Source organism: Engraulis encrasicolus, chromosome 22 (genome assembly GCF_034702125.1).
Source record: "Engraulis encrasicolus isolate BLACKSEA-1 chromosome 22, IST_EnEncr_1.0, whole genome shotgun sequence".
In the NCBI taxonomy this organism is placed as follows: Eukaryota; Metazoa; Chordata; class Actinopteri; order Clupeiformes; family Engraulidae; genus Engraulis; species Engraulis encrasicolus.
The window spans coordinates 27,945,435-27,962,934 of NC_085878.1; the positions used below are offsets into that span (position 1 = coordinate 27,945,435).

General features: G+C 47.0%; 1 protein-coding gene across 1 annotated transcript in view; it reads left to right on the top strand.

The window, feature by feature from the left end:
* ccdc102a (coiled-coil domain containing 102A) overlaps positions 1 to 17,500 on the top strand; it is a 138,317-nt gene that overhangs the window by 53,414 nt on the left and 67,403 nt on the right. The window contains exons 4-6 of the mRNA XM_063189301.1: positions 4,185 to 4,414; positions 7,497 to 7,605; positions 12,912 to 13,028. Coding sequence (XP_063045371.1) covers positions 4,185 to 4,414; positions 7,497 to 7,605; positions 12,912 to 13,028 — 456 coding nt within the window. The remainder of the gene's footprint in view (positions 1 to 4,184; positions 4,415 to 7,496; positions 7,606 to 12,911; positions 13,029 to 17,500) is intronic.

Genomic DNA, 17,500 nt, shown 5'->3' on the forward strand with positions numbered 1-17,500 from the left:
TTTGCCACCCCAATTAAGAGCCCTGATTGTGACCAATAGCCTTAATGCTTGACATCATTTCAGACACAGAACTTTAGGTTGCAGGGTTTCACTTTAAGAGATTCACTGTATCACATAAGTGTATGTGTCGATTATATAGCGTTTATAATTTTCCCTTAGTATAGGAGCATGCCCCCCTGAAATACACTTCGCCACCCCTTTGCCACCCCAAGAATAAATGTCTGGAACCGCCCCTGATGCATGCATGTACGTACGGTAATGTCAGAATGTCCATACACAGCCTCTCCCCTTCAATCCCCTGTGGATTCAAGGAGACCTCATCAGCAGCACGTATACAATATGCACACACACACACACACACACACACACACACACACACACACACACACACACACACACACACACACACACACACACACACACACACACACACACACACACACACACACACACACACACACACACACACACACACAGGTAGTATACACAGTATCCATATGCAAACCCTCCCTCGTATCCCCTGTGGATTTGAACTTCAGCAGCAGCAGTCTCGGGTCATGCTCCATGCTCTCCATGCACACCCGCACACGCCAACACACACACACACACACACACACACACACACACACACACACACACACACACACACACACACACACACACACACACACACACACACACACACACACACACACACACCTCTCCTCTCGTCTCCTCTCCCCAACTGGAGAAAAGGTCATTACTCCCCACCCTACTTCTGCAGATGGCGGAAGGGACCAAATACCTCAGCGTTCCTTTGTCAGTCTCAGACATCTAGGGCTGTGTGTGTCTCACTGCTTATTCACCCTTTTTTCTTTCTTTCGTCAAACAAGGTTGTCGAAGTGTGTGTTTTTTCCTGTCTGTGCTGTTGTTGGAGTGGGACACAAAACTCATAACTGAAGTTGGTGACACACGCACACGAGCTCAAGCTCATTCTTACACACGCGCACGCACACACGCACACAAACACAAGCATACATAGGCAAACATGCAGGCAGGCATGTCTTCCCCTTTCCACTCATGGCGAGCCAACTCCTGTCCTTGGGGTCCCTCTGGTGGCGGGCACGTGTCGGTGCACCTGTTTGTTTATCTTTGTCAGTCCCCAGCACAGTGCACAGCAGTCTCAGGAAATTGGCCACGTACTGGCCTGTATATTTGTCCTCGCACGGCCAAGCGTTTGATATGCAATACCGCCTGCTGTACGGCCGGCGAGTACAGAGGAGAGTAGAGGAAGGGTAGAAGAGTGGAGTGGAGGGAAGCGAAAAAGAGAGACAGATGAAAAAAGGAGAAAAAAGGGAACGAGGAGCAGTTTTTCATTAGCAATCCAGCGAGCCTGGGAACTACATCTCAGCGGCAGGCAGGAAATGAACTCGATGGGGTGGGAAGGAGGTGTGTGTGTGTGTGTGTGTGTGTGTGTGTGTGTGTGTGTGTGTGTGTGTGTGTGTGTGTGTGTGTGTGTGTGTGTGTGTGTGTGTGTGTGTGTGTGTGTGTGTGTGTGTGTGTGTGTTAGAGACAGAGAGAGAGAGAGAGAGAGAGAGAGAGAGAGAGAGAGAGAGAGAGAGATAGGGGTGGATGGGTGGTAGGGATGATGGAGGGAGAGGAAGATAGAAAAAAGAGAAGGCGAGAGGGAGGTACCGGTAAGGAGGGAGGAAAGTAGAGAGGGAGAGAGGAAGGGATGAAGAGAGGGGATAGAGAGAGAGCATGAGAGTGGGAGAAAGATGGAATGGTACATGGTGATAGAGAGAGAGAACGAGAGACAGCATGACAGAGAGAGAGAGAGAGAGAGAGACAGAGTGGTACATGGTGAGGGAGAGGGAAAGAGAGAGAGGGATGCACAGTGAAAGAGTGAAGAGGAAACTGGATCCCTTTCATGTGGGCCACGGTACCGCCTCTCGTCTCCCGCCTCCCCAGATGACAGAGGAGCTGTTAAGAAGTGTAAATATTTACCCCAGGTTGCTTTCTAGAGCATCCAGGAGTCTCCAGAATCGCTGGAGCCCAGGCTTGATTGCACCGCATATTAGTGACTGGCTGCATATAGTGTGGGTTTTCTTTGGGGTGCAAAAGAAAAGCGACATGAAAGGTGAGACATTTTGGAGACAGAGGTGATTTATGGATGCGTAGATTGCCAAGACGTTAAGAAGGAGTCTCAGTTCATCAAGCTCTCTCGCTGAAGGCTTGGGCTCGTCTGTCTAATGTCTAATGTCTTGAGTCTTGTCCAATCGTTTAAAGCCTCTCTGATTTTCTCTGATGACTCCCCCTCAATCACTCTCTCCTTTCCTTCCCTTCTCTCCACCCCTCCCTGTGTCTTTTCATGACTGCTTTCAATCAGTTGTTTATGTTTGTGTGTTGTGTCTGTTTACTGTACCTCTTCCGGCTAGCTAATGCAACTTAGTTTGTTTGATGTTAAGTGCTATTAAGACTCATGAAAAGGCACTTTCATGTTGTACTTTCAAGTTGTACTTCTCTCCCCCCTCTCTCTCTCTCTCTCTCTCTCTCTCTCTCTCTCTCTCTCTCTCTCTCTCTCTCTCTCTCTCTCTCTCTCTCTCTCATTCTAGTAGTGCTTCATTAACATGACTGTGCAAGTACAGGGGGGGAGGGTAGGGGTCGTGGGATAGCTAATATCAGAGACATGTGCCTTATAGTCTTGATTATTATTGCAAAGCCTATGTTGTGCAGTTCCATATCAAAGATATAAAAGCCCCCAAAACAAATGCCGTATGCATTTTTTGTTAACAACTTCAGAAAGCACATTCATGATACACAATGCCAATCTTTTTAGCAGAGTTGTATAAAGTAGAAGTTGAATTAGAATTTCATAGAATTAGAAATACTCTTACAGATGTAATTACAACACTAATAGTTACAACTCTAATAGCCATATAATAATATTGTACTACTAGTGTTGTAATAGCATCTGTATGAGTACCTCTATTTCAACTTTACAGTAAACAACTCTGAGGTGCATTTCTCGAAAACATAGTTGCTAATAACGTTAGCTACTTTGTCGTTGCAGTGCAATTTCCCATTGACAAATACCCAAGTTGCTAATTCCTAACAACTACGTTTTCGAGAAGTACACCCCTGCTTTTTAGGGGACGTGCTTTAGTCAAGGTGGTAGGTCATTTCTGTCACTGTGGCCGCATTGACTATGAAATGGCAGAGGAAACCCTGCTGTATGTCGTGCTTCTTCTTCTTCTTGCTTCTGTGTCCCCTCTGCTACTGTCTGTCTTCCTCCGTCTGTAGCTAGAGGTATCGGGTGCCCTGCTGTGTTGAAAGGCCCATGCTCTGTAGGGCCGCGCTGCTCTCTCACTACCCCTATTTCAAACGCTTGATAGTGTTCAAACGCTTGAAACTGGATTTGAACTGTTCAACTGGGCAAGTGTGGTGTTGCTGTACCTCTCATCTCAACTATTCTGCCTCCTCTCCCTCCCCATCTCTATACCCACTCACCTCTATCTGTTTCCCCCCCCCTCTCTCTCTCTCTCTCTCTCTCTCTCTCTCTCTCTCTCTCTCTCTCTCTCTCTCTCTCTCTCTCTCGCACACACTTCTCCCCATTTCTCTCCCTCTCTCTCGCTTCTCTCTCTCACTTCCCTCCCCATCTCTCTCTCTTTCTCTCTCTCTCTCTCTCTCTCTCTCTCTCTCTCTCTCTCTCTCTCTCTCGCTGTCTCTCTCTCTCTTTCTTGCTTCCCTCCCCATCTCTCTCTCTCTCTCTCTCTCTCTCTCTCTCTCTCTCTCTCTCTCTCTCTCTCGCTGGTCCATCACTGTCATTCACCAATGTTAAAATGCTCAGTTGTTATTTATTACTTGATCACTTTAATGTTGTTGGCCCATCACTGTTATCACTGTTATCACTGTTACTTGTCCTGTCTTGCACTTTGATGTCAGTCTGTAAATGTCAGTCCTGTGTATGTCTATGCCTTCACATGGTATAGAGAGAGAAACGTAATTTCATTTTCCTTGTATGACCTGTGCATATGAAGAAAGTGACAATAACAGCTGACTTGACTCTCCTTCTCTCTCCTTCTCTCTCCTTCTCACTCCTTCTCTCTCTCTCTCTCTCTCTCTCTCTCTCTCTCTCTCTCTCTCTCTCTCTCTCTCTCTCTCTCTCTCCCCCTCCATGTCTCTCTCTCTCTCCCTCCCCATAGGAGCTGGAGCTGCTGGAAGCGCTGTTGCGGTGCAAGGCCGATGCTCTGGAGGGCTGGGACGCTCGCAGCGTGAGCAGCCTACGCTCGGCCCTGAGCCGAGGGGAGCGTGGCGGCGGGGGCCGCATGGGATTATGGGATGACCTGAGCCTCCCCGAGGAGGAGCCCGGACGCCTCAACGCACTGCAGCTACGCCTGGACGAGTCGCAGAAGGTCCTACTCAAGGAGAGAGAGTGAGTCAAAGGCTGGAGTGTTTCATTGTGTGTGCGTGTGCGTGTGCGTGTGTGTGTGTGTGTGTGTGTGTGTGTGTGTGTGTGTGTGTGTGTGCGTGCGCGTGCATGTGTGTGTGTGTCTGTCAGCACTCTTGGAACTTGGAGGCAGATAAGGAAAGTGACACTGTAGAACCCTCTCCCTCTCCCTCTCTGTCTGTGTCTCTGTCTCCCCCCCGCTCCTCTCTCTCTGTATCTCTCTCTCTCTCTCTCTCTCTGTGTCCCTTTCTTTCTCCCTCTCCCTCTCCCTCTCTCTCTCTCTCTCTCTCTCTCTCTCTCTCTCTCTCTCTCTCTCTCTCCCTCTCTCCCTCTCTCCCTCTCTCTCTCTGTGGCTGAATGGGTGTGACTAAAATGGAGAGGAAGCTGGTGATTTACTTTGTCTTTAAACACACTGGAAAGTAAACACCATTAAAAAGTAAACACAGAGTCCAAATATTCACATATTCATGCTGCAGAAAACGGGACTTAAATTCCTCTCTGGATGAGCTGGCCGTTTGTAGTGCTGTACGCAGCTAAGCAGACCCCAGAGAACCTTAGCACACTTTATTGTCCCCAGCCACAGAGTTGGCCGAAGTTAATGACACATTTTGTTGCACATTATCCAAAACGTTCAGACATCTACAAAATGTATTGTTTTTACAGTTAGTAGCACTCCATAAATTTTAATACTTTATAAAACTTCATATGCGGTACAATACATTTAGTCTTTCAATAAAATATGACCAGTATTTGACTGTACGATCAGGTCCACATTTAGCTGGATCTCAGGTAGCTGTTCAATTTTTTTTTGTCCTAAGTGACAACCATCTCAACAGTCTGTAGAAATGTTATTCAGAGGTGATGACTGCAATAAAAAAAATATCACATGGCTATACTGTAACAGCAACCAATCTGATCAGCCTCTTTGCACAGATGGGCACGCTGGCAGGCCTGTTCACTCATTGCTGAAAAGATTAAACTGCATCATAACAACATTGCCATGAAATGACCAAGTGGCTTAAGTAACAGACTTGGTCATTACAATGTTGGTGACAGTAAGGTTATAGCATAGGCTCTGCACTAAGGGCTTCCATCTCTCCCTGTCACATCTATTATTTATAATGTAATATAATATAAGTATAGCTCTAGACTTTTTCCGTTTAATGTTACATGAAGGTGAAAAGTGATACAGTGGCAGAGAGAGATGGAGAACATTTGGGAAATGACTCGGGCCGAACCCGACATTGCATGGGGATGCAAGTCCAATCATGGTATGGTGCAATATTGCAGTGGTCCACAGCAGCCCCTCAGCCACATCCATTCAGTCTTAATAACAGGCCCCAGAAAACCCCAAAATAAACCCTTGAATATCATATCTGGAAAACATCACACATGTACTGACAGAACTATTACAAGGCTATTGTAAACAGAGCTTGGTCGTCAGAGAAATAATAACCACCACAAAGACACCCACCCCCTCCCTTAACAACAAACCTCCCAATTCATGAATAAGAGTGTGGCACAGTTGCAGCTGTACCCAAGACAGCAGTGGTAGCGCACTGTACAGCGTATAATCAGAGCTGTAGTCATTGGCAGGGTTGGTCCTGTGGTTAGTCAGCAGAGCATAACAGCAAGTGTTAACCATGATGCAGGAGCAGCTACGACGCTCCCATAGCATGCCTGGCTTTCATTCTCATCTCATGGCCACGTTTAATGTGCGCTTGCATGGCACGATGCATTCTTGGATGTGCAAATGGTTGAGTTAAAAAAAAACAAAAAACAGTCTCTGTCAAGACAAAGTTAGGCCATGATCCCGATTGGAGCAAAATTATTTTTTTTCCCAAAATGCCCTAATGAACACAACATGAAGCTCTTGTCATGAACAATTGTAGTCCTCTTACTTTAAATCCAGCGGAGCACGTTTGTGTTCTTAAAACCCCCATACAAAGGGAATGCACAGGACAGAAAACAGGCCTGTGCGGCCTAGAGAGATTCTAGTCAGTGGTGGAACAATTGCAAATTCCCCCCGGTCAGGACATTTATAGGGCCCCTTATAGAGCTTGCCAAGCTCACTATAGGGCCCCCACCACCATTACGGGAGGGCCCTGGGCCCAGGGGCAAGTGCCCTGCTCGCCCTCCCTATAGCTCCGCTCCTGATTCTAGTCCCTGGAGATTGGTGAAAAATCCCCTCCTCTGTCTTCACGTCTTTAGAGGACATCTCAAAAGAACACTACGCTGCCCCGTTGGCTCCAGGACTTGGACAGAAAAACTAGATGAAGGACGTGCCAACGATGACGCCTCATCCCTCATGATGACTTTCAGATGACTTTGTTGTGGCAGTTATGAAAAACATGTATGTGTTACACAGAATTTGCTGGGTTGAAGACAAACATTTCAGACTAACATTTGAAAAGCATTAAGATTAATATTTCTCCCCATGTTTTTTTTCTCTGTAATGAGGTCCAGTAGTTTTTCTAGGGTTGGCGTGTGTGTTGTGTTGTTTCCACTTTGTTTGACTGGCAGCAGGTTTATATCTTGGGCATGCTAGTATCCATGAAATAAAACAGATGAAATAGTAAATGAGAGGGGCTTTATTTTCCTTTGATCGCTTTACTGTTCTTTGTATTCACGCAAAGGGCTTCATTAGTTGGGAGTTGACCACAGTCTCATACAGTATCTGACTTGTGTTGCCTGGATTGTATACTGTATAAAGCTACATTTACACACATCGCTGTGCAGATTCCGAGATTCAAAATATTTTAACGTTGAGTGAGCCGAGTAAGTGAGCAGTCAATTGGAATGCACAGTTTGGATTATCGACAGTTCACTTCTTGCTTTTGCTATGGCAGTCAAACCCATGTGAACGTTTAGCGAAGGTTCTATGAGCGAGTAGGCGAGTAAGCGAGAAGGTAGTAATGTGTGTGAACATCACTTAAGTGTGTGTGTGTGTGCATGTGTGTGTGTGCATCTGTTTATATGTTTGCATGCTCGCGAGCGCTTGTGAAACTGAGGACTGACCATCACTGTGTGTATGTTGTTCCTTTGTGTGTGTGTGTGTGTCTGTCAGGGACAAGCAGAGTCTGAGCAAGAGCATTGAGAAGCTGGAGACAGAGGTGGGCCAATGGAAACTCAAGTATGAGGAGCTGGCCAAGAGCAAACAGGAGGCCCTCAAACAGGTGAGGCACACACACACACACACACACACACACACACACACACACACACACACACACACACACACACACACACACACACACACACACACACACACACACACACACACACATCCAGACACGCACAGACATACAGTACACAGAGCATGGGGAGGTAATGTCAGAATGTCCATACACAGCCTCCCCCCTTCAATCCCCTGTGGATTCAAGGAGATCTCATCAGCAGCACGTATACATTACATTTATTTTGTAATCGTTGCGGAATAACTGCGCTTTTCAATTAATTTCGGTTAATTGTGCAGCGCCAATCAGAAGTACTGTTGCTCAGTCAATGTCTTTAGACCAATTTGCAGCACGGCTTCATGGTTCAGGGAGGCTGAGAGGTGTTTGGCAGGTGAAGCATGCCCCTCTCACCTCTGATGGAGACCCCTACACACACACACACACACACACACACACACACACACACACACACACACACACACACACACACACACACACACACACACACACACACACACACACACACACACACACACACACACACACACACACACAATGCCACCGTCAATTACTTTCAGACCCAACAGATGAGCCTGACCACCTGAGATGGAATGGAGAACAGCACACTCTGTACACAAACACACACACACACACACACACACACACACACACACACACACACACACACACACACACACACACACACACACACACACACACACACACACACGCACACACAGGCACAGTCACACACACACACACACGCGCACGCGCACGCGCACACGCACACGCACACGCACACGCACACACGCACAAGCGCACAAATACACCCCCTCACTCCCCACAAGGTCAGTCAGTTGCCATTAAAAAAGAAACCAATTTTCTCCGACCAGAGCAGAGCGCTTGTCCCTTTGTCATGAGGGCCACCCATTGTGCTTGAGTCACCTTGGCGGGTCCCTTCGTCACCACTGGTGGCATGTGATGTGTGATGTGATGTGATGGTGGCCTCCTGATGGCTTCTTCTTGATGTGCCACCAGGTTGTTAAAGGCAGCTGGCATACCAGACATATCCCGGTGGGCCCTGGACCCTCGTGGGCCCCTATTTTCAAAAATGTAAAAGTAAAATATATCTGAAAATGGGGGCCCATGAGGTGGCCGATGAGTCAGTTCTGTGCCGCTAATTATGAAGGGCCCCTTTAAGCCAAAAGTGCCCGGGTCCTATTTTTCCCACAGTCCAGCCCTGTGTGCCACCAGGTTGTTAAAGGCAGCTGTGGCTTCAGGCTGTGACCGGCTGACTGAATGGGGAACTCTAGTCTCTTCCACACTATGAGTCACTGGACTACCACCTCATCGAAGGGGTTCAAAAGCACAAAACGCAGAACACACAGTTTGCCTCAACAAAGTGTAATAGATGGATAACTTTGACAACAGCAAAGGACGAGAAGAGAGACATGAGCAGGGCCGGATTAAGGCCTGGGGCCCCTAGCCTACAGGTTGTTGTAGGCCCCAACGGGAGGCACATTTCTTTTTTTAAAATATTTTGATTTAAAAATATTTTTCAACTTTATTTGATAGGACTGTGTGAGAGGTGGACAGGAAGCGAATTGGGATAGAGACAGGTCGGGGTCGGCAAAGGACCTGGGCCAGGAATCGAACCCCGGTCAGCTACATGGCAGGCGAGTCCCCTACCGGTTGGCAACGGCAGGGTCTGGGGAGGCACATTTCAAAACAAAATTCATAACAAAATCCCTCCCCACCTTTGGCCAACTGGGGGCCCTCTGCGGCCATATCTAGCCTGTGAATTAATCTGGACCTGGACATGAGATACAAATTGGCCCATTCTTGGTGTGCCACCAGGTTGTTAAAGGCTGCTGTGGCTTCAGGCTGTGGCTGACTGACTGGGGCACTCTAGTCTCTTCCACACTATGAGTCACTGTACTGCCAATGCATCCAGGGACTCAAAAGCAAAATGCAGAATGAAGTGTAGTCGATACAATGGACATCATTGACAACAACAGCGAACGAAAAGAGAGACATGAGCTACAAATTGGCCCTGCCTTGATGTGCCATTCGGTTGTTCAAGGCCGATGTGGCTTCGAAACTCAAAAACAAAACAGGGACAGAAAATAGTTTCAGCCAAAAAGACTAAGAGAATATTTACATTACAGCATCTACAATAATTCATTCTCTAATCAGAGTTCAACTGGAATTAGAGACTCTTAGGTGTATGTCCAGTTATCAGCCCGGGTCTTGCGTAGCCTCCCTTTTTGGAAAGGCAATTTCATTCCCTGCCAGATCCGTCAGATCAGTCCACAGGATGTGCCGGATCCGGCAGGGAATGAAATTACCTTCCCCAAAAAAAGAGGTCTTATAATACCCTCCATGTGGATCAGAACACACTGTGAGAAGATTAAAAATGTACCCCAAAAAGCAACATGCAGTCTGCCTTGAAAGAGTGTAAAATATAGATAACACTGGCAACGGCACCAAATGAGAAGACAGAGGAGAGCCACACACATGAGAAACAAATTGGCCCTCTCTTGATGTGTCACTGGATTGTTAAAGCCAGCTGTGGCTTTGGCTGTAGCGGTGCCTTCTACTGCCAATGAGTCACTGCTCTCTCCCATACTCTCCTCATACATCTTCCTGGGGCTTTTAGGTGTGCACCATTGCATTGATTCTCAAAGGGAGGTCTGGGGACCACTGGTGGTCGGCGATGGGATTTCTACAAACATGGTCAGCCTTTCCAAGACAACCTAGCTGTATTTATATATATATAAAAAAAAAGATCATTATACTGTCATATACAGTATGTAGACTTTTTTTTACCACAATAAGACAAATCTGCAATTTCTATGTAATTCACGTGGCCTTTGTATTTAAAAATACATTGCCTATAGCACCTAAAACTTTTAGAGGGAGTGAGTCGATGCTGAGTTGACCAGTTGTCCCTGAAAACTAAAGGTCTCTCTGTTTGAAAAAGTTTGAGAAAACACTGGACTGTTCACTGTCAGCCTGCCGCCTCCTGCAATGTCCCCTGCTTCTCATATAGAAGACCACTGCTGTGTTTTGTGGTGGCAACGCAGCCTCATGGCACAGCTCCCAACATTTCCAGTAGAGAAAAAACAGGCTTACTTCTTCACACACACTCACACACACCTGCACTGGCACAGATTACCACTTCAAATGCGCATGATGCAGCACACAAACAGAAATGTGCATTGGAGGGTTGCCAGGATAACTTGTGTGGTCCTTGGTGTGTGTAGATGGCGTATGTGGGAATTTGCGGACATAAATACAGCATGTTAAAAGTCCAATGCCGTTTTTTATGTGCATGGCTTTGATGGTGTGCATCCATGTGAGCTTCATGTGTTGCCGGTAGACATACATATAGCTGTGGTTGTACTACATACATGCGTCAGCAGGGGGCACTGTAGTTTCATAGGCAGACACACACGTGCCGCACAGGGCTAAGAATGAGTGTGGGGGTGGGGGGAGTGACTCACTGAGTGAAAAGGAAGACGGGCAGGCAGAGAGTGGCAGCGGCTCACGCTGAGAGGATTTCACCCGAGAGCAGTACAGAGATAACACTGCTTTGAGACAGCGGCCCCCGGCTAGGTACATCACAGACAAGCCCATTCGTCATGCACACGCTGTCATAGCAGCTCTCTCTGACGTGGGCACATGCGCGCACACACTAACACATACACATACACACATGCACACATGTGCGTACATGCACACACACGCACGCACGCGCACGCACAAAACCATACACAGACACAGACACACACACACACACACACACACACACACACACACACACACACACACACACACACACACACACACACACACACACACACACACACACACACACACACACACACACGTACGCACGCAACCACACACACACACATGCACATATGCGCATGCACATAAACACACACGCGCACACACACGCGTGCACTTATAGTCACAGCTTACACACAGTATGACTGCTCAGCTCTCAACTTGTAAACTTGAGTGCATTTCGTAAGTATGAATTAGCATTTTGTCATGCAAGCGGACTCAGCATAATCAAGTGTGTTCAAAGTTGTGCTTCTAGTAGAGTCCTGAGTGGATTTATTCATGCACAACACTCAACAACTGCCGTTGTCTCACAAATGCTTCACTGTAGAGGCTAAAACATAATGAGTGTGTGGACACATTGGAGCAAAAAAAAAAGAGTATGCTGATTTGACTTGATATGACACAATCAATCACTGTATCCATTGATTTATGATGCTGACAGAATGTTTTTATGGTGTGTGTGTGTGTGTGTGTGTGTGTGTGTGTGTGGGTGTGTGCGTGTGTATGTGTGTGTGCGTGTGTGTGTGTGGGTGTGTGTGGGTGTATGGGTGTGTGAGTGGGGGGAGCGGGGGTTGGGGTGGGGTTTGGGCAGGGAGTAGGCGACACTCATGTCACATTAGTCATGTGAGTGATTTATTTACTGTGTTTTTGTGTACCGGTATATTCATATGTTTGATGTTTTATGTGAGTGAGGGACCGCATATGTACGTGTGTGTGAGACTCTGGTGCAAGGCATTACATGGCGGAAGTTACGTTTTTATTACATGGTCCCTACATTTCATATGCATGGTACATGGTCCCTAATAAGATTGTAACATGTAGCCCATTTCTAAACGTGTACCATTCCACCGTGTGCATTCACATCAGTTGTAAGCCAAATGCTGGTGAAACATCACAGTAGCTTGAAGATTCCTGACACAAAGTAGCACTCCACCTTTGAGTGGTTGGTGAAATTTGCCATGTATTTGACAGTGACTGGTAAATATCCTTGTTAGCATTTCTCATGCTGCTGCTTCTACTGCTAAAAGTACCAACATAGTCTGCGGAAGGAGATGCATCTGGCTGAATCATACTGCTGTTGAGAACAAGAGAATATACGTTCCCAACTGATTTGGTGTCTGAGTGTTGAATTAAGTTGTGGTGAGCGGTTGGTTGTTTGTCATGTATTTGTCAGTGACTGGTAAACATTAGGCAGCCTGTGTAATTAGTACTACTGATGCAGCTGATGCTACTGCTATAAATGGGTTCACCGTGTTTATCAACACGATGTTGTGAGGAGGGGCAAGACACTGGCAGCCAACCATGTGAGCATTCTTTTTTACAGACAGCGGTTTCCAACAATCAGAGGTTGAGTTGTGCGCCGCTAGTGTCGCGCAGCCAGGAGAACACTGAAATTTAGAATCCATGTTTTGCTACTACTAACAATAACCCCATAATTCCCCGGTGTGTTGCAGCTGAATCTCCTGAAGGAAGTGCATCAGGACGAGCTGGGCCGCATGTCCGAGGACCTGGAGGATGAGCTGGGGGCACGCAGCAGCATGGACAAGAAGCTGGCCGAACTCAGAGCTGAGGTAAGGCTTCTGGAACCTGCCACTGTATTACAGGGTGGATGGATAGATGGAGGGGTGGATGGATGGATGGATGGATGGATGGATGGATGGATGGATGGATGGATGGATGGATGGATGGATGGATGGACAGACACATAGATTGGACTTCTGATCAGTCATTTCCAACAATAAAATGCATAAGTCAAAAATAGTGGATCCACCATTTTGCAACGCAACTCTTCATATGTAGACAGACAGACAGACAGACAGACAGACAGACAGACAGACAGACAGACAGACAAACAGACAGACATACAGACAGACGCAGCAGAGCATGCACCTACCTGTTGAACAGACCTGTCAACCCAACTGTACGTTACATATATACGCACAATACCGTAAGACAAGGGAAGGGTGGGGTGGGTAGAAATGGACCAGGCAGGTAGACAAGCGACGTGTAGTGCACAACCCCAAACCTGTGCACCCCTCTGTCCAAAACACACTACACACACTGCCATAGTAACATGGCGCATAAGCTGAGAGCTGAGCTAAGGATCCTAGAATATTCTATCGCAACGCACCATGCTGTGCAGCATATAAACTTCCAATCCAATACGCTGCGTGGTGCAATGCAGGAAAAAAAACCTCTCCATCCAGTACAGCATGCAACACAATACAACAACTGCACGTGAATGTCACAACATGTTATGGCACAAGAGGTGTTTGTTCGCCTGCACAGCAGAATACATAGTAGAAAAACACAGTTTTAATCCCACACCCAGAGAGTTGATTTAACATTTCGTAGAATGTATTTTGTCCTATAAGTAGTCTTTCAGTGTTGAGGTAACACTGTATTTTGCTTTTACTCTGTACAGGTTTGCTCCTGACTGTGTGGGTGGTTTGATGTGGTTGGTAAGTGAGGGGCTGCTGCTGCTACTGTTTCTGCTGATGTCTAACTGTTGCGCCTAAAAAGCCAATCGAGCTTCCCCACAGAGTGTTAAATTCAGGTGGAGAAATCAGCAATTAAATGTGTTTAGCTTGCCCAACTGGGGCCTTATTTGTACCCCACCTGATGTTCAATAAAAGACTCAATAAAACTGACAGGCACACACTCACATACACGCACACGCACACGCACACGCGCGCGCGCACACACACACACACACACACACACACACACACACACACACACATGCACGTACGCATGCACGCACGCATGCACACACTCACACACACCTACACGCACACATGCATGTGCACATAACACGCTCAAGCACGCACACACGCACATGCGCACGCACTGACACACATACACACACGCGCGCGCACACACACACACACACACACACACACAGACACACACACCCATGCACACGCAGACGCACACACACACTTCAGTAGTAGCAGCAACAGCCTCAGAGAGAGAGAGAGAGATAGTGAGAGAGAGAGAGAGAGAGAGAGAGAGAGAGAGAGAGAGAGAGAGAGAGAGAGAGAGAGAGGGAGTGAGAGAGTCGAGGTCCACAGTGAGTTTTTAATTAGGCGTGTATTGGAGCTCTGCGCTTGACATTGATTGGCTCGTTCAGGCTGTTTTGATAAAAAGTCAATGTTTTCGCCTGAACTTGGGAAGGTTGCCCGATTTCTTTTTATCCCCCTGCAAGGGAGCTACAGCTGGTAAGTTGCCCAAACTTCAGCAGTCTATCAAAGAGTGCCTGCACAGTACCAGCCTTGACAAACACAACCCCAAACTACACCACACTACCCCACACCACCCCATGCCACCTCTCCATACCACCCCACACCACCCCATCCCACACCACACCACACCACACCACACCACCCCACACCACCCCACACCACACCACACCACACCACACCACACCACACCATACCATACCACCCCACACCACACCACACCACACCACACCACCCCATACCACACCACACCACACCACCCCATCCCACACCACACCACACCACACCACACCACACCACCCCATCCCACACCACACCACACCACACCACACCACACCACACCACACCACACCACACCACACCACACCACACCACCCCATCCCACACCACACCACACCACCCCATCCCATCCCACACCACACCACACCACGCTGTGCCCCTGGGAGCCAACTTGCCTTGTAACTTTACTGCCTTTCCAGCCATTTACTGTGGATTATCTAGCTTAGCTGTTGCTTACACAGTGTCACGGCACGGATGTTAGAGGGGAACTTTGGCACGTGTGAAGCTGAGTCCTCACTGTTTAGAGAGGGCCGTTTTATTCTGGCGTGCTATCTGCAGCCAATAAATGTAAAATAAATCCGACTTCTGTTGGCAGAGAGTGTCGAGACTGGCTAGGCAGCTATAAAGCGAAGTTATAGGGGACGGGTTTCTAACATTAAAGTGGGCGGCATGTGTGTGTGTGCCAGTTAAGAGGCTATCTATGTCTTTGTGAGCCTGGACAGCCGTCTGGGAAAGATAACACTGTGTCTTTACTGAGCAACAGCAGTGGGGAAGAAACAAGCTTATTAGTGCGTCCCATTTCCACCAATGAATGTTGACAATTGACGATAATATGATTATTTTGTTATATGCCGCTTCTTTAACCAAATGCTATTCTCTGATGTATCTCAGATTGTTAGCAGGCACTGCTTTTTAAGATATCATTGCAATTATAAGAATATTAGGCTTGAAGGCCTTAGTATTTTTCACTGAACAGTTTTCTGTACAACAAAATCAGACAGTACAGCCGGTTTCGTAGCATTTTGTATATAGACAGCAGACAGTAATACTGAATGTACATTATCTTTCTTGAAAGGATATCACCCATTTATGAAGTGATGAATATGCTTTGCTATACAAGGGCGTCGGGATGAGTTGTAGCCCCTTAATGCACGCCGTACCTCCTGTGGCACGCTGCAATAGAAATTGAAAGTGATAGTACTACACTACTACACGACAGTGCACAGGGCCTTTAGTAATACATTATGACTTGGTCATTGCCATTCTGGTAACAGCTAATTTATAAAGCCGCGTCTTATTAAAGTGGTGTTGCATTTTTTTCATCATTATTTATTTCTTAACAATGTTACTGCTGCTTCACTCCACTCATTTGTCTGCAGTAAAAGTTGAGAAAGACTCATTTTGGGAGTCCAAAAGTGGGGATGCAAATGCACCACTGCATCCCTCTGTCTGGCACCTACAGTATGTTGTTATGCACAAGGCTTTGGGTGTGTCTGGTATAGAGCTGTTATGTCTACGACAGGTGGCCCAAACATGATTGCCACCACCACCAGTGCCACACAGTCCTCCATCCTTCCTCCAATTGTATAACCAATTATTGAAAACATGATCATATGAGGTGTAAAATATACAGTACATATCCATCCTCATGATCCCCTTTCTGTAAACAATATAAAGTAAAATTAGAAAATATATTGCCTTTATACTGTTGGAAACAATCTGGTCCACTTCAGAGAGACTTGGCGAAGGATGACCAGAGCACACAGGATGTGTTTTCTGTTATCGTCATGGGGCGTAAGCATGACTAATGTTTCAACGCAGTGCGTGCCAGTCCTCCTTGGCCCAGTCTCTCTGAAGTGGCCCAGTTTGATTCCTACCGACTACAGACCTGGGGTGAATTTCTCAAAACCAAAGTTGCTTACTACATTAGCTACTTTGTTGTTTTCAATGCATTTTCCCATTGGCAACTACTGAAGTTGCTAACAAGCTAACAACTTCTCTTTTGAGAAACTCATCCCTGGACTGTGAGCACCAAGAAGACTAGAATGCTAGAAGTGCGAAGTAGAGAATCTGATGAAGACTGTTGAGGTCGAAACGTAATCCAACCATGACATAATAAAACAAGAAAAAGGATGTCAAGTGTGCAGACTCCTCACTCTGAACACTACACTCGGTCTTTGTCCTGCCCCTTCTCTTGGGATGTTCACAATCTTCACCTTCAACTAATTTTCCCAATTTCCTTTATACTGTAACATGTTGTTGACCTAACTTTTCGATAGAAAAGAAGTGTTCATTTGCTACCCATGAGCCCTGTGTGTGTTGGTTGTGTTGTTTATGGAGCGTAGTGCTAACTAGCATGAGGTCAGCAGACTGGCCACCGCCCTACAACTCTACAGTGGAGCGGCGTGATCGCCTCGTCTTTATTTACTGGTCCCCTTTGTGTGTGTGTGTGTGTGTGTGTGTGTGTGTGTGTGTGTGTGTGTGTGTGTGTGTGTGTGTGTGTGTGTGTGTGTGTGTGTGTGTGTGTGTGCGTTTGCGCGCGCGTGCGTGTGTGTGTGTGTGTGTGTGTGTGTATGTGTGTGTGTGTGTGTGTGTGTGTGTGTGTGTGTGTGTGTGTGTGTGTGTTTGTGTGTGTGTGTGCCTGCGTTGTGTGTGACTGCCTGCGTGGGTCCCTGGGCATGCATTTGTCTCTGCCCATCTGCTTGCTGTCGCATGGCACCCGCTGACCAGCACGATCCTGC